This window comes from Poecilia formosa, unplaced genomic scaffold (genome assembly GCF_000485575.1).
Source record: "Poecilia formosa unplaced genomic scaffold, Poecilia_formosa-5.1.2 Scaffold787, whole genome shotgun sequence".
Taxonomy (NCBI): Eukaryota; Metazoa; Chordata; class Actinopteri; order Cyprinodontiformes; family Poeciliidae; genus Poecilia; species Poecilia formosa.
In genome coordinates, this window is record NW_006800726.1 from 101,702 (window position 1) to 120,194 (window position 18,493).

Genomic DNA, 18,493 nt, shown 5'->3' on the forward strand with positions numbered 1-18,493 from the left:
CCTCATCACCCTCATCATCCTCATCACCCTCATCACCCTCATCATCCTCATCACCCTCATCACCCTCATCATCCTCATCACCCTCATCACCCTCATCCTTTCTGTTTGACCCCGTGTAGCAGCAGCTCTGACCTTCAGTCTGAATGAATAAATATTTTTTAAATATTTTGTCATTATTCTAACTCAGCACAAATTATTTCATAAATCTAAAAACAAATTAAATTTTTTTCTGGTTCTGAGGGAGAAAAACTGCTAAAGTAAATTAATATTTATTTTTACTCAGATTTTTTGCATTTTATTTACTATATTTGGCCCAAAATTGATCTATTTATTATATTTTCAGAAAACCTGGAGCACAATATAGCTGAACCAGCGCTAACAGTGGAGCTAATCTTTAGCTTGGCGTATTAGCCTTTTTTCTAACTTTGTAAAGGTTTAGCACGCTTAGCTTCCACAAAATAAATTTATCCTGAGAAATTCTAAAGTGATCATTTACTGAGCTGTTATGACCTGCAGTTCTCCAGTCAGACCCACTCAGCTATAGTGACCCCTGACCTCTCCGGCCGCTGTCACCCTGGCGGCCAATCACAGTTTCTGTTGTGACGCAAACCGGCCAATCAGAGCGTCTCTTGCTCCTTAAAGCCACCTATCATCCTCCTGCACGCGCTGCACCTAGTTGCTTTGTGACACTTGGAGTGGCACAGCGCCAAGTGTGTGTGTGGGTGTGTGTGTGTGTGTGTGTGTCCCAGACAAACAGCAGCATCCTAAATGTTTATCTGCTCTAAAGGAAACAGGAAGTTTTTTTATTTATTTTATTATTTGTTTCGAACAGGATAGCAGAATAAAATCACACACAAGAACAAGAAATGCAAAGACATATTTTTGTACCACAATAAGAGAAAGAAGAAACTTATGAACTCCTACCAAATAAACTCATAGCATGTTTTCAGATGGACCCTTGTTACTAAATCAAATAATAATAATAATAATAATAATAATAATAATAATAATAATAATTAATAAACAGATTAATTAATTTTCCATTTTACCTGGGTTTACATAGATATATGTACATCAGTGCTGACGCTCACCTCTAGTTAAGACAGAATGGAGTGATGGCGAGAGAGGGAAAACTTCTGAATGAAGGATGAGTGGAAGGAACGAGAGAAACACAGAGAGAGAGAGAGACATAACGCTCTACCAGTCTGCTCCGCCCCCTGCAGGCCAAACAGGCTCACTGCAGCAGTGAAATAAATCCAATTTACAGTAAAAACATAAAGAATCTGGTTCTGGTTCTGGTTCTGTTAATTGTAAAATTGTTTATTTTAGGTTGAAATATTTGAATTTGTTTTTTTTTTTATGAATTGTATCAACATAAATAAATTTCACTTTTTCATATGAAGACAGTTTAATCAGGAAATATTAGATTCTGTGTTTTTTAGTGTAAAACCTGGTAAATAATAAATAACGTGTCAGCACATTATTATATTCATAAAATGGTTATTATGATGTAAAATAGAGCCAGATGAAGGTGATCAGAGTTCATTCTCATTAGAATAACTATTATCATAAAAACATCAATAATTAATTTACAAAAGGTCTGGATCCACTCTTACTCTTCTGCTTTCTGGATAGGAGTTATTAATCTAGAAAAATAAGAAATTGAAACATTTTCATGGTTTTCTGGTTCAATGATAAGTTTAGCAAACTGGGAAATAAAAACTACCACCTTAAATGCTCTGCTGTTTGAACTGGACCAGATTTAAGGTGGATCCAGGAGATGAGAGGAAGATCAAACAGCAGCTGCTGATTGATCACTGATTGGTCTGAATGGTCAGAGATCAAAGGTCATGACCTCACTCAGCTTCAGGAAGTTTCAAACACCAGAAAGACTTTTTCATCAGAAACAGCTTCACTGTCTGAACATGCGCAGTTCTGAGCTATGACGTCACAGAGCGGTCGCGTGATTCAGCCTTTGATCTGCCGACTGAAGCTGTTTTCAGCATAAACATTTATAAATACCTACATATTTTATTATGTCTATGGTTTTCAGGAAATCACCTGAAGTTTGTCGCCCCCTGTGGGACGCAGAGAGTCTCTGCAGGTGAACTGGGACCAGAACCAGAACCATGACTATCAGATCATATGAACCAATACAGTTCATTGGGTCTGACCCAGACCCAATGAACTGTATCAATATAACCAAATGTTCTGTTCGGTTCTTGCTCCAAAGATAAAACATGAAAACTTATATTTTATAAATCAGTTTGATTAGATTTTTTCAGTTCATCTAACTTTTTCTTTTGGTTTTTGTGTTAAAATTAAATGTTTTTGTCATAAATCAGTAAAATATGTTTCATCTCCAAATGATCCAAATCTTTTCTCATCTGAACTTTGAAGATCAAATGAATCAGAATAGAAGAATCCGTTCACACCTGAACAGAACCAGTTCTCAGACCCATTAGAGCATCTTTTGGTTCTAAGGTCTAGTCAAAGTCCGGAGCGCCTCTGATCTCTACGGCCCATTCACACCTCCAGAATCTCCGGGGTTCCGATGGCGGTCCGCAGGTTAAAACCGGCCCAGCAGAACCTCCGGTCTGCAGTCGAACATGAACGGAACCAGAGTGTCGGACTTCAGCATCGAGCGCACCCGGAACCGGCTCCGGACGGGTACCGGGAGGTCCCAGGTGGGTTCAGTCTGGAGGCAGCCGGGTCGCGGGCTCCTGGCCCGGGCCGGTGGTTCCGGTGCTCAGGATGTACTTCGGAGACGGGTTCTGTTCATGCTCAGTCGCGTTCCAGCAGGCGGACATCAGTTTCGGTCCAAACCCTCCAGGCGAGTCAGAATCTCCACTCCTCCATTCTGGATCAGAACCAAACTTTTAGAAATTAACTGTTCCGTGTTTGTCTCTGTTTGGACCGCAGATGGTTCTGACTGAAGGTTTGGATGAGGACGGTGTTCACCGCCAGAGCTGCCAGCTGGAGGCGCTGTTCCGGCTCACTGGTCCGGCGAGACCGTCCGGGTGAGTCTGGTTCCGAGGTCATAGACACAGAACCAGATTCGGTTCTGGTGGCTTTGAAGGGGTTAACAAATATTTCAAAGTTGTTCGACTTTCTGAACCAAAGCATGATGGACCGGACCGTCCGGTACCAGCTGGTTCTTTTCTCTGTGTTTGAGTTACTCTGGATTCATTTGGGTTATTTAGCCTCACATGACAGAAAAATGGAAATGGTTGATCTTTTTTCTGTTGTTGAGAGCAGAACCGGGCCGCTGACTTGATCTCAATCAGAAATCATTTAGAAACCAGGCTGACGCTTAATATCATCATTTACGACGTTTAAATTAATAACTCAGTTGAAAAACATCTTCCAGAGGCAACGACCTCTCAAGTGGTGTCAGACAGTTTTCACTCCCTTCCTGGTTCTTTTATGTTTGTTTCAGAACATCAAACTAGTTCAAAAGTCAAAAATAACACAATGTCATTTTTAAATGGAGGTTTTCTTTGTTTTCGTCTGGAGCTTCTCCTCTGCATGTGAGGAAATCGGCTCTCGCTGTGTTTACTGGAGGCCCAGTTGATAAGATTTAACAGCTGGTGTAAAACAATCTGGTCCTATGAACAGAGCAGAGCCTCCTCTGGGCCATAAAAACATCTGTCTCCATTCAAAAGAAAATAACACTTTGATCTTAAAAACAGGTTTTTACTGGAACATAATCAACTAGATTTAAATGAACTAAGGACAGTCCCCTGATGAGAACAGAGAAGGGAAACACGCCCTCCTTTAAAAGTATCGGACCCGGAACCTTAATTCAGATCGCTCCAGGTTTACCCGTGATGCTGTCTCCGGGGAACGGTGCGTCGGTGAAATGGTTCCCCGTAAGTTTGTCTTGGTGTGTGGATGTCTGTGGAGTGAGGTAAATATTGAATTGGATACTGGTCTGTGATTTTATTGAGTTTTGTCAGTTTCATTAGTTGTTTGTCTAATAAATGTTATGTTTGGACTTGGGAAAAAGTTTGTCTTTATCTTTATGGTTCAGCTGATACAATGACAACATCAAGGAATCCGGGCAGAAGAGAGAATAAAACGAGTCAAAAGATTTTAGTTCTTCTTCTGATTAAAATTAACACTAGTCATAATTGTGTTGAAGATATCTTAAATCGTAATTACGGATATGTTTCCTGTCAAATGACAGATCCAGTGACGTATATCTTGAAAGGAATTTTGACTCGTCAAAATGTAATTGAAGATATCTTGAATTATTATTCTTACTAGTCAGAATGTAGTTTTGTCAAGTCAAAATGCATTTTTAGATATCTGGAATGTAATTACGGATAGTAAGACGAAACCGAATTTATGTTAAAACAGCTTGCCATACCGCCACAGCTAGAGGATCAGACTGATGTTTCCTTCCGTTTAGGATCCTGCATAGCGTGCGCGTGTTACTAATAGTTTATCTCCATGTTTAGATCGAGCATGAAACCAACTCCTGCTAGCCACTGTGCTAGCCTTGTTATGCCTGCAGGAAAAGCACACTACCGCCACCTCCTGGACATAAATAACAAGATAATTATCACGTTATAACGTGTTAGCGCTCAATTTTTTTTTGTCCTCCGTGATAGCAAATACGCTGCTGTATATTTATTTCCTGTGTATTTGGTTTATGTTATTTTGTGTTGTCACTATAGTTAGGTTATCAGCACCCGGTTAGCTGCTCAGGGAATTTTGTCAGATGGTTGATAAATAATGCATCGTCTGTAATGTGCATTAATTTACAAGGTAAAAATTCCTGGTATAATAAGCTGATGTTATGCTATAGATAAGTGTTTCTCAACCACTGTTCCGCGGCACACTAGTGTGCCGTGACTGATCGTCAGGTGTGTCGTGGAAATTATTCAATTTCACCTACTGTACCGTATTTTCCGGACTATAAGCTGCTACTTTTTTCCTAAACTTTGAACCATGTGGATTGTAGCCCGGTGCGGCTTTTCTGTGTATTTTTCTTCAACCACCAGGGGGCTCTCTAGCAGGAAGTGAATCATTAGAAGTCAAAATTGTAAATCAAAGAAGAACGCGTTAATTTTCATTTAGAACAACCACATGCTAGCAGCAGGCACGACGGAGAAATGTTTTCAAACTCATATGAAGCAGATTTTAAGTTGAGGGCTGTCGATCTGGCAGTACAGGAGGGAAATAAAGCCGCTGCACTTAAGGTCGGTGTGAACGAAACCATGGTTAGCAGCAGAGGTGGGGACTCGAGTCACATGACTTGGACTCGAGTCAGACTCGAGTCTTAAAATCACGACTTGATACTTGATTTGAAAAAATGCTCAAAGACTCGGACTTGACTTGGGACTTGACTCGACTTGAAGCGGTTTACTTTAAAAGACTTGATATTTTTACTCAAGTCATAAACATATTATTTATAAAGTGGCGTCATTAATTAATTTCACTCATTCCTATCAATATGTGCAGACCGTCCCCCTGTTTTCCTCTCTCCTTAAGTATGTATGTGTGCGTAGCTGCAGCACAACCAATCAAATTAACAGGATTTGGACATTTAAAAAAACGCAGCGACGCTACAGAGCTCAGGGAACTAAAGACGAAATAACCGCTGGAATATGCTTCCACGAGTAACTTCTTTTGGCTACGTAGGTTCTGAACTTTCGAATAAAAAACGAACTGCAACTTGTAAAACATGCAATAAATAATTGGATATCGGGTGGAGATGCCACGATGTCCAACTCTGTCCGGCATTTGAAGCTTCACAAAGATCGGTAGGTGGCACTTTTCTTTTGCTGTAAGATAGTTGACTTTAGCTAACTTTGTGTTAGCATGTGTACTCTGGGTTAAATTGGTGATGATTTACCATAAATCCGGTCCTTCAAATGCCTCCACAAATAATGTGCACTGTTAGCTCAGGAAGCCAAGTTGTATAGCTTTGCTGGAAAAACAAATAAAAAAAATAAAAATTGTACAATCTCACTGACCCTGAATATAACACTAAGTGGGATAGTTAACTGAGTAAGACATAAAATATTGAGCTCATTATTTTGTGTTTAGTGATTCTGACCAGCTTGATTCACACAATATGTTTTTATCAATATTGAGATGTGAAATTGGCTGTAGATTTAACCCACTTGGCCTGACAGATATTTATTTTACCATCACATCCAAATTCAAAACCACTCCACTTTATTTGCAATGATTTAGAGTTTTTCATGTGGTTTATTTGTTAAAACAGACCAAATACAGTGACTGTCCCAAATAAATTTTGTGTTTAGAACATCTGGCCCATATTTACGTACATATTTACTTACACATTTTGGGCAGTTTGGTCTTTTGCAAATGCAGTGCAGAATAGTTAACTGAAATACAGTATCCTCAATTGCAGATTTCTGTTAATTGGTCAGTTGATATATTTGTTTTGTTTCTTGTGTCACTCAAACATGGACACATAAAAATACATGTTCACTCAGTGACCAGGTTGTTATGGTTCTTTGTACTGTGCTGTGGAAATGTCAGCATTTTTGTCTTTTTTATTGAATATCAAGTTTAACAGAAATGTGCAATAAAGAGGTCCAATTTAAAAATGTTTTTTATACTTCGTGTTCAGCTGCACATGTTCTATCATTTGAGATAAATACAGATTTTAAAAAGAATAAATGGTCTATTATTTGAATTTTATGTATAATCACAAATTATATTAAAAATAAAAATAAAAACGACTCGAAATGACTTGAAATTCAAGGTTCATGACTTGAGACTTGACTCGACTTGCAACACAGTGACTTGGTCACACCTCTGGGTAGTAGTGGCTAGCGGCGTAATCATGTAATTTCTTACCACTAGATGGCAGTAGGTACAGAGCATTTTACATTAAAACAAGAGAATTAGTGATGCATGAACGTTACAGGTAGCGGTGAGAGCATCGTATCTAGCTGTGACCACAGTGATGGAAAAGACAGTGAAGCTCAGCAGTAGCTGGAAAGAACATGGGTCCATTTCCCACAACATGTCTGTGTGAACTGAGCTTCTCAAGCCTGGATACTATAAAAACTGAAACCAGAGAGACTGAGAGCTGTTGAGGAAGAGCTTTGTCTTTCTTCAATTTCTGCCAGGAAATCAGCTGTTTTCATCCAAATATACACAGGTTTCACACTAGATGGGTAAAATATACAGATATGGACATTTGGTACATGCAACTCTTCATATTGTAACAGTGAAATCTTTCCCAAATATTATTGCTTCTTTTAGAATAAGAATGATTTTCTGTATTCCGGCATAAATAATGCTTGTGGATTAGTTTGTAAAACACTGAAGTTTTCTACAACTTCTTTAAATTTAACACCACAGTGTTGTGGCTGTTCAGGTGTATTTTTGTGTTTATTTGATTCCTATTCAAGACACTTTGATAAGAATGACTATATATGTAACATAGGCGGCTACAGAGTATCTTGGTTTACATTTTTGGTTGGTGGTGTGCCTCCAGATTTTTTCAATTAAAACAATTACCTTGGCTCAGAAAAGGTTGAAAAACATTGATATAGATGAACTATTAGGAGTGTGATTGTTCGATCACAATAAGTTTACAAAGTTGTATAATGACTATTAATACAACCTGGAATAAATTCAGATGAGAGCTACCAGCTCTACATCGACGTCTCCTGTTGCTCAACTCATTTCTCCTGTTAAAACAGGTGATTCTTATCCGCCCACCTGTCCCTTCACCTGGGACCTGCAACATTCATGCTCTTATTTTGAAGTGGGTGAGGCCTGTTTACACGGCAGTTCTGTTTCCTCCCATGTTTTATTTTTATCCAATAACTTATAAGAAACATACAGGAACAGAATAAAACAAAGATAGCAGAGAACAAGACATAAATACGACATATAAGAGTGTCATAAAAAAGAAACCTCTAATGTAAGTTGGTGCTTGACGGTTGTAGTCTTTCAAGGGCAAATATAATCCCTTTGGGATTGATAAAGTATAATTGATTGATTAATATAAACTTGTTTTAATGGCTTTATGTGGAGTTCTATATATAGTTGAAAATAAAAAAAAATCTGATAATTGGTTTTATGTTGCAGGTTTTTGTATATATTTACTGTAAATAAAGAAGTTAACACATCAAAGTCCTGTGTCACTAAAGTCCCATTCTTCTGTTCCAAGCAAAGCATTTTCATCATTCAATAATGTAATTTTCAAAACTTTTCCATGAAAAACGTTTGTCATATCTTCCAGAATGGTTGAAGTTAGCACTGTAATGTTAGCTGCCCCTAGCGTTAGCAGGATTAATGTTTAGGATTAGTGCTTTAGGGTTATCATGGCTAATGTTTTAGCTAGCAGGGCCCACCACTGATGAAGCGATTCTGCCTTTTAATGGTGGTTGTAGCTGAAACATGGCGGTTAGACGCTCCACAGTTTCTGCTCAGTAAACACAAATGAACTTCACTGAACCTCTTCCTGTTTTTGGTCTCACTGAACATTAATCTGGTACTGAAACGCTTCGGTGTCGATAAAGGTTTCAATAAGGACTAGCAGACACAGAAACATTAGAAAAACATCACATCTTTATTATATTGATAGTTAATATTTGAAGCATTTTCATGCTGATGAGAGGAAGATACAGTCTGAAAACGCAACAATCAGAAAATACTGAGGGAGGTTACAGACAGAGAGCATGCAGTGAGTTTATCCAACTGGTCCGACCCACTGGAACCGAACACACGACCGATAAAATACCAAAACAAAAGGTACACTTAGTGAAGTTATCAAAATATAGGCTATACACTGTAAATCATTAAGACTCAATGAAACAACCAGAGCCGAGTTAGTTCCTGTAAGGGTGACAGAACCAGAGCAGAACCAGAGGACCGTTCTAGCTTTACTTTCCTGCTGTTTCAGTTTCAATATTTACAGAGATGTTGAAACTGAATCCATCACTGGAAGGTTTTTATAGCATCAGAGACGAATGAACCTGTTGGATGTTAATGAAGAAATTCTGTTTGAAAATGTTGAAACAAGCATTTTTAAAACTGGACAGCAAGGAAGTGAAGTTAACAGGTGGTAGTTACAGAACCGAACCGGTCAGAACCATTCAGCACCAGTCAGAACCGGTTTGAACCAGTCAGAACTGGTTATAATCTGCAAATAAACAGTTATGCAAAGAATTCAGGCTAAATGGGGATTATAGTGACACCTGGTGGCCAAACCAGGAAAAGTCCACGTTTACAAAGTTGACAGTGAAGTGGCTTCACTGCAACACATTGATCAAACTGTAACTCCACGTTTACTGTACAAAGACAAACTTCCACCATCACTGTGGCCCACAAACGGCAATGCTTAGCTGAGACGACAGAGTTAGCAGATCCAGAGTCTGTGGAGCGCTAGCTTTTACACCGCTAGCAACAAACGCTGCACTCTGGAGAAACATCTCATTTGGGTGGAATAGAAACAGGAAAAACCTGCACTGTACTTCAGGTACTAAAGGTCTCGTGAGGATCAAAAGAACGAAGGAAAAGCAGTGAGTCGTCTGCATACGGTGAGATCTGAGACCAGAGCTTCAGTTATGCAGGAAAAAGTCTGAGGCCAAATGTTCGAGGAGTTTTGGTGGAATAAAAACTGATGGTTTGTGTGCAGCTGCTCTTTGCAGCCATCAACCCAAAGCTGATATTTATCCAGTCGGAACCGTTTCACTGCCCGTTTTCCCATTTTGAGTTAAATCCTGCAGTTGATCCATTTTGAAGGTTCCTGGTGGCAGAAGCCTGATCATTTTCAGTTCAGACATGATTATATAATTAAATTAGCTTCATGAGCCACTAAGGAAATTAAAGGAATGGAGGGATTAGATGAACCAGAACTAAAATGAAGCATTTCATTAAGAACCGTCTGGTATTTACTGAGGCATGATATGAATATCTTATTATAAAGCCGCATAATTTTAATTTTGCCAAACATTCTGAAATATAAAAACAAACATAAATAATAGGTTTGTGTAAAAAGTTGCTGATGGATCAAACTCTTCATTTCGTTTTTCATTCTGACCGTCGTTAAGATTCTAAAATAATTTTGATTATGAAATGATTTTCTACTGTGCAGCTGCTGTGTGTGAAACTTGTTGGTTTGTTGGGGATTTAGCTGAATTTAACTGTAAAATCTAAACGCTGAGGTAAAACGGAGCAGTGCAGATGATCAACCCTGTTTCCTGGTTAAACACGGAGGACATTAGAGGAACACATGGTGGGTAAACAAAGTTCTGGATCTCACCCAATCAGCAGCCAGCTGGGTCTGACATCATCACCGCATAAAGGAAACCCGTCCAGAGTCAAGTTCTGGTTCTGAACTGTCGGATCAAAGCGATCCTCCCAGCTGATTGCAGCGAAACAGAACCATGAGGCGGAAACAGACACACTAACTGTTCCAGACCACTAGGTGGCGCCAGAGAGGCAGGGCGGATTTCAGAGCATTAGCTTGGACTCGGTTAATCAGATACAAGGCACTATAGATTTTGCTATAGAACGGCTAAACCAGGAGAAGAAGAAGACAGGGGGCGGGGCTTCACCACCAGGAGTTCAGGGACGGAACGATGGAGAGAACGTAGAGATCGGTGCGGTGGTTAGGACTGCATCTCAGCGCGGAGCATCCATGGAAACCAGCAGCAGAACAGCAACCTGCAGCGGAGAGAGGAGAGGTTCTAGTTCATCCAACCGGGTTCTATGGTTCTGACAGAACCTGGTTCCATAAATGCATCGCTTCAAAACCACTTCCATCTCAAATTAAAGCTGTCAGGAGTCCGTCTGCACCAAACAGCTGGATCCGATCAAACCGTAACGGTTCTGAGACGATAAGCTGCTGACCCAGAAATGACCTTTGACCCATGTTGGTCAGAGTACTTCTCACCTGGATATGGAGCTCTCGGAGGTCAGATCTTTAGGAGATCGCATGGTGTGGAAGTTCCTTTTCGGCTGTGACACTGCAGGGAAACAAACGGGTCAGGTTCTGTTCGCCTGAGTCAGACCAGAACTTTTCTGTTTCTAGTGATCTGAGCAGAACTTACTGGAAACTTGATGAACCTTCTTCACCATGGAGCCGTCATTCTGGGAGCCTTCTTTAGGTCCTCCGATCCTGAACAACCAACAACGACTCAAACCGTCACTTTCACGCTCCAGAACCAGGCCTGCCTTATTACAACCAGCAACACCAGGTTCTGTCAGGCAGTCCTACCTCTGGACCCGGGAGGGCGGAGCAAACACTCCATATTTGGGCAGGCAGCTGAAGTATCGGACCCCGAACACCGAGCCATCGTGTTTCCCAGTGGGCTGGTCCAACTCTACACCAAACCAGAACCCTGAGGGACACCAGAGAGACCGGGTCAGACCAGAACATCGCCTCCTCTTTGCTTCATCTGGACCTCTGTTTCAATGTGCTGGTTGGTTCAGACTACAGAACTGACCTGGAGCAAAGTCCGTCTTCCCGTAGAAGCGAACGATGCCGAGTTTCTGACCCGCCACCAGAACCTGGTCCCCCACCTCCACGTTTGTCCCCTCCGGGTCCAGACTAGCCACGGACGTCTTCTTCTTTTGGGCTGAGAACAAACCAACCAGCTCAGTCAGCTCTCCACCAGAACCAGAACCCAGTCAGACCTGATGGTCCCTCACCTTTCTCCTTCTCCTTCTTCTCCTTCTTGGTCTTCCCAGCCAGGCGGGAGGCCAGGTCCATGCGGGGGGTTCTAGGGGTGGAGGTGACTGAGGACGGAGTCGGATCCACAGCTTTGGAAATCTTTGAAACTGGAGCAAAAATACCTGGAGGTCCAAACAGATTAAAACATGAAGAGTGCTGGTCCATTAGAACCAGAACCGGGTCCAGGAAGCTCACTGCTTACCAAGCTTCGGTGGACAGATGAAGTAGCGGACTCCACCCACGCTGCCGTCGTTCTTCCCCTCTGGCTCGTCCAGCTCCACCCCGACCCACTGACCGCTGGCAAACTCTGTGGTTCCACAGAACCGCAGGGTTCCAGTCTGAGGTGGAGACAAAAGGGTTCTGGAATGAGTGAACCTCAATGTGGCTGATGGAGGAGGAAATAAGGAACCAGAGGAACCAGTGTGGGACTACCTTCAGGTCGTCCAGAACCACACGGTCACCCAGCTTCAGCCCCAGCGCCGCTAGCATCAGGTTTCCAGGAATGTTGTCGTAGTTGGGCAGCGTGGCCTTGGGGAGGTTACAGCTGAGCGGCACGGCATCCAGCAGCAGCTGCTTTAGGTCTTTGGCCACCATGGCTGCCTCGGCTTTGTCCAGGCTCATGTCCATCGGGTCCGGAACCACCTCAGCTGGAACCTGGCCCTTATCGTTCTGCAGAAACAAACCTACGGTCTGAGCTGCAGCTCTGCAGGAAGCTGTTGCTCATCAAGCACGGGAAGGTGAGGCAGTGTTTACCCTGACGGTGGGGTTGGCTCCGTGCTCCAGCAGACATTTCACTGCACTCAGGCAGAGGTTGGAGGCGGCGATGTGGAGAGCCGTGCCGTAGTGGAAGTCACTGCATGTGGAGTTCAGCACTGAAGACAGAAGAAGAAGAAGCTGACCTCGTCTCCTGGACTCTGTGGCTGAGTAATAATCTCGTGGGATGGCTCACACTCACCTCTGGGTTTGGCGGCTTTGAGCAGGACTCGGATCAGCTCTGGGACGTCAAAGTAGGCAGCGTAGTGCAGCGCGTTCATGTTGGTCCACCGGCTCCGCAGACTGACATCGGCGCCCAACAACATCAGCTGACTGGTGAGCCGCAGTGCCGCCGCCGGGTCGCCTGGACACAGGGAGGTCCAAACTGAAAGCTGCTCTGGTGGAGGACTGCCACCACCTGGGGGGAGCTTTTACTCACCTTGCTGCACAAACATGGTCCTAACATCGGATTGGAAATTCAATCATGGAAGAAAAACCTAGCACCTGTGTCTGGTTTGCTTCATGATCATATTATCTACTCTGAGGACTTGGATCTGTTTCTGATCTTCTGTGACTTGAGGTGAGGATCAGACCTGAAACACCCGATCCTCCTGAAACTCTTAACTCCTCTCCTCTAGCCTCCAGGAACCAGTGGTGATCATTCTGGGTCTCTACCAGCAGTCCTTTCATGACCACAGAAGAAGAACGATGAAGGTTGAAGAGTTACTCACCGACTCCATGAGCTCCGGCCTTACAGCTGTAGTGAAGCAGCGTCATGTCGGTCAAACCGTCTCGGTCATTCACATGGCAACCGCGCTTCAGGATCTGGGAGACACAAACACTGAGTTAGTCACGTCCTGCTGACTGGGAGGACACCTGAAGACACCTGACATTCACAATAACTGAAACTAGGAAAGAACAGTCGTCTGTCCGTATTCCAAGATGTTCCCAGATGAGATCCACAGTCCCTCCAGGAAGGTCTTGCCAGTGTCCATCCTGACCCTAACTGACTCCCATCGAGGTGGAGAAGCAGCAGCTCCTGAGCTCCTTCCACAGGGGGGCAACAGGCGTAAGTCGCCCTCTCGAGTTGCTTGTCTCCAAGAAATTTACTTGGTTATGAAATTGGTGGGAATTTTGACATTTTCAGTGCAGACGGATGAGGCACGAAGGATGAAGAGTCAGGAGATTTTTATGGAATTAACTGAAATCTTGCCATCAACTCAAATCTACAAAAGATTGTCAGACTACAAAAGTCCTGCTGAGTCATGGTTGGGTCTGGTGAGGCCCAGCTGCTCTGCAGATCCCTCAGATCGTGGCCTGCCTGCAGCCATTTTGTCTGGCTGCTCTCTGGGTTCTGCTGATGAGATCCTTCATGATCTTATCATTTTAAAAGTTTTTACACCTTCCATTTCTGCTCTAACAGCCTATTCAGACAAAAAGCACCAAAATCAGAGCATGTCAGTTCTGATTTGAGAAGTGAGGACGTTCTGGTTTCTACTCCGAATCCAGGACTGCTTAATTCACAAATTCACTTCTAGATGTTACTTCATTTTACTTTATTTTATTACAGTGAATTAAAGACGAATGGTGTTTCAGTCTTATACCTGCCATGCTAAACTGAGCTGGCTCCAGCTTAACTCCTGCGGTTCTGACCGTTTGTCCTCACCTCGTTTCCGATGACGTCAATCTTGTGTTGCACCTGCGGGACCCACTGGCGGACGATGGCGAACAGCTCGGGGATGGAGGTCCGCGGGTCAGCCAGGATCTCCTGACACGCCGGGTCGTTTGGGTCAAAGAAGGTGAAGGCTGCAGAGTTAACAGAGTTAGGGAGGAGACAGGATGAGAACCGCTAAAGCCTCTGAAAGAGTCGGTATCATTGAAGGAGGTCTGCTCCAGTTGGAGCTCCTGGCGGTGGATCAGGATGGTCTGAAGCTGCCGGTTCATCTGCTGCTTCGCTCTTCCTGCTTCACACTAAAGACCAGAGGAGCAACTAGAGCGTAAAGCTTCACATATCCCTCGTTGAGGTGACTGCTGTCTCACTAGCTGCTAGCCTGTTGCTAACAGAAGCAGCTCCAGCTCCTCTTCTGTCTTTTGTTTGGCACAATTTTGGTTTTCCTGAAGGAACGTTAAAGGTGACCTAGTGACGGACGATAGGTAAGAACTTCAGAAAGAATTGTTAAAATGGCCGATGGTGGGAAGTGTATTTGCACATTGGGCTGCTTCACATTCACGGCGTACGCTATCAATATTACCTGGGAAACGGGGAAGCCTGGTTTATAGTTCACGCATCAAGCTGGATGGAAGGACGCATGGCAGTCACACCGTCTGAGTCTTTGGTCATTGGCCAAAACTCGTCACCTTCCAGTCCAATGGGGCGTTTTGTTAGGGGCTCTTGCAGAGCACGTTCATCTGTACCAGTATTTACCAATCACTCTCATTTTCAGACAGTACTGTGCCAACATCAACTATGAAAGCTTCATGCAAACGTTCAAAAGCCTCATGTTTCCCCGCCAACCAGGCATAGTTAAAGTTCAGCCCTCAGGCCTGAACAGATTCAAGAAATCAGAAAAAGAAAGACCAGTTGTGGCAAAAAAAAAAGTTTTTGCAGCATAAATTAGATTTTTGCAATTTTAAAATCTCGTCTCATGAGTTTGAGGTCCAATCAGTAAATCACAGTCAGAACTGTCAGTGGATCAGAACCAGTCACCTTCTCCAGTATCGTGTGCTGGTTTAAGGAGGTCTGACGTACCGTAGTCTTTGGGCAGCGGCGCCTGGGCCGACGGGTGGACCACGGCCCGGCGGGCCGGCTCCTGAACTGGACTCTGGTTCTCAGGAACCGGCTCAGCCGCTGGTTCAGTTGGAGGAGCCTCCTCTTCCTCCTCTTCCTCCTGCTCCTCTCGCTCCTCACGCTCTTCCTCCTGCTCCTCCTCATTCTCCATCTCTGCCCTCTCCTCCTCTAGCTCATATTCCTCCTCTTCCTCGTCCTCCTCTTCCTCGGTCAGCTCCTCGTCCTCCTCCCTCTGAACCCGGGCCTCCTCCTGCTCCTCGTGGTCCTGCCTCTCCTTCTCCTGCTCCTGCATGTTTTCCTCTTTAGTCATGATGAAGGGCGCTGCAGCCGGGCCTGGCGAAGACACAGAGCATGCACAGCATTCAGCCCCTTTGCTCTGACACCCCAAATGAAACCCCTGTGTTTGATTTCTGGTTCTGGTCCCAGAGGTTTTTCAGAGAACAACCATGTTAACTTTTAGCTTTGTGTTGTAACATATTTTATTTCACCTTTATCTGTGCAGGTGATTCACTGACAACCAAGATCAACAAAAACAGCCACTTTGAACGGCTTGTTGCTGAAAATGTGCTTTATAAATAAAGTTACCTTACAAATGAAGAAATTCAGCGATTTAGCTTCTTTGCTAACTTTAGCGCACTTAGCTTCCTCTAAATTTTTTTCTGGTAATTTCTAAAGTGCTAATTTGTTTTTTAAACTGTCAGTTCAGTAAAGCTCAACATCTGTGTTTAAGTTTTCCAGTAGTTAGATGTTTAGAGGCTCTTATTTTGAAATGACTGTTTACACACCGTTTCCTCACGTTTTCCAGCAGTAAAGCAAACAACGTTATTATTTACCCAGAATGCATTGCTGTAGAACAGCTTAACATCTCCTGATGTCCTAACCAAAGCCACTCTGTTCCAAAGAATCACTTCCTGAAGCACAAAGTGTACATAAAGGGTCAAAGGTCATCTCCAAACCATCTGATACCCCAAAGGGCTGCCAATCTTCCCAGGAGTGGACGTCCCAGCAGAGGTCAAAGGTCAGAACAGGAAGCTCAGAGAAATGACCTCCATCTCTGTGTCTACAGGCCTCCACGAGCAGGTCAAAGGTTAAACGTCATGTTTGGAAGAACCTGAACAAATCAGATCAGAACAAACTCATAGTAACTGTTCAGTGGAGGAATGATGGTTTGTCCCATCAGAATCGGGTCACTGGGTTTATCACCAGGCTGGTTCTGGTTCTGACCCAGATCAGGGCTGAGATCCAGTTTGTATTTGCAGAGACAGAAAAAGCAGCCGGCGCCGTCCATCATTATGTGCTGCCGGACCGGACTGGACCGGACCGGACTGCAGGCACGTGCAGAGGGGGGGTCTATTCTTCAATGAAAAGAAAAAAAAAACTCAGTTAAGTAAAATAAAATTGTAATCAAACTTTTGGAACTGTAATGATTCTTTTTTTTTAAACAAAACATTTAGTTTAAAACTTTTTTTAATTAAATAACTCATTTTTGTCTGGTGAACTTAAAGTTATTTGTCAAACAAACTTTTATTTGCACACATCAGAAATCTTTTGTTGTGATTTTAGGCCCCGCCCACAACGTCATGTGAGAATCACAGCAAAACTTTGAGTCAAACCAAAACTTAGAATAGCAAGAAAAGATTTATGACATGCACAAATAAGTTTGTTTAGCAAAACAAAATGTTCACTTCATGAGACAAAAATGTGTGATTTTAATTTTAAAAGTTTTTTTAGCTAAACTCAGCAGCTTTTCTCATGGTGACATGCATTAACAATTACATTTTTGCTGTTGTGTCTTTTTCCTGCAGCTCCAGTTAAAGTTTGCTGCAGCTCTGCTTTCCTAAATGGACCATCTTCATCTCCACTGCAGCAACCAGGCAGCTGTTTTATAGATTACAGTCACTAAAAGGCTGCATTCTGCCCTTGTTTATAGTTTTAATAGTGTAATTCTGTAAAGACTAAATATGTCTGGTGGTCCAGCTCTGATTAAATATGTTGCTAAACTGCAGGTTTGAATATTTCAATACTTTCCTATAACAAAATAGACCTGCAGAAAGAAATTACTGATAAAATATCTTACATATGCATAGTTGTCTGATCTATATAGAGATTTTCCTTAGCTTTGATTGTATATGTCACAATTTTGTAATTTATCATTGTTTATTAAACTCTGAAATCTGTTCATATTCAGTCCTAGAAGGCGGTTAGATGGGCCCTTTTTTTGAGCACCTGGCCTTTAGTGGTCTCTGTACGGCCCTGGTGGACCGGATTTAATCTGCTTTAAAATCCATTCAGCTGCCACTTCCTGATCAGCGAGCCGTCTGTCTGCTCAGAGGGAAGGATGGAGGCGACTCCAATTAATATCTCTAATTATCATAAAATAATAATAAAAATTAATTTTGGACAGATGAAGAACAGGAAGCAAAGAAAGCAGCAGAAATGGACCAGAGCAGGTTCCTGTTTTCATTCCACCAACTGGTGGCGCATGGGCGAAAATCCCAGAGGGTCCGGAGGGGGCAAATGTTTAAAAAGTCTAAAATGGTCACCCCCAAAGAAATCATGAAGGAAACCCTTGTTTTTAAACAATATCAACATAAAAAGGCAAAAGAAACCAAGAACAAAATAAATCTGCCTTTCATCTATGAAAAAAATAAGAATTAATTTTTAGGTTCCCCATTATTAGAACAATGGTTCAACTACCTTGTGATGCTTTAAATCAGAACGAGCTAACCTGTTACGTTGCTTTTGGACTTGAGCTTTTTGTCAAAGGCAGCAAACATCTCATTTCATATTTAGCTCTTTAAGTCTTATGTTAATAAGAGATTGAAACTGGAGCAGTTGAGCGTTAGCATTAGCCCACAGCAGAGGGGCTACTGGCAGTAAAAAAAGAAACTATGCCTTTATTGGGGCCTGCCCATAGCATTGCATGGCAGGCACCTATTGTTCTACACCCAATAGAATGTCTGTTTATTATTGGGGCCTGCCATAAGCAATGCATAGGGAGAGCAGTGACTGACCTGCGAAGCAGGTCAGACACTGCCTCCATGCATTGCATGGCAGGCACCTATTGTTCTACACCCAATAGAAGGATCTCTTTATTATTGGGGCCTGCCATAAGCAATGCATAGGGAGAGCAGTGACTGACCTGCGAAGCAGGTTAGTCACTGCCTCCATGCATTGCATGGCAGGCACCTATTGTTCTACACCCAATAGAAGGATCTCTTTATTATTGGGGCCTGCCATAAGCAATGCATAGGGAGAGCAGTGACTGACCTGCG

General features: G+C 42.8%; 1 protein-coding gene across 1 annotated transcript; it reads right to left on the reverse strand.

Moving 5' to 3' along the window:
• Positions 1-8,547: 8,547 nt before the first annotated feature.
• On the reverse strand, positions 8,548-15,589 carry clip3 (CAP-GLY domain containing linker protein 3). Its single transcript, XM_007543245.2, has 13 exons — positions 15,180-15,589; positions 14,097-14,236; positions 13,162-13,255; positions 12,633-12,794; positions 12,431-12,549; positions 12,110-12,346; positions 11,880-12,015; positions 11,656-11,799; positions 11,451-11,582; positions 11,222-11,345; positions 11,055-11,122; positions 10,898-10,970; positions 8,548-10,668 (listed from the first exon to the last, which is right to left on the reverse strand). The coding sequence occupies exons 1-13, from the start codon at positions 15,526-15,528 to the stop codon at positions 10,614-10,616; spliced, it is 1,833 nt and encodes a 610-aa protein (XP_007543307.2). The 5' UTR covers positions 15,529-15,589; the 3' UTR covers positions 8,548-10,613.
• Positions 15,590-18,493: the final 2,904 nt, after the last annotated feature.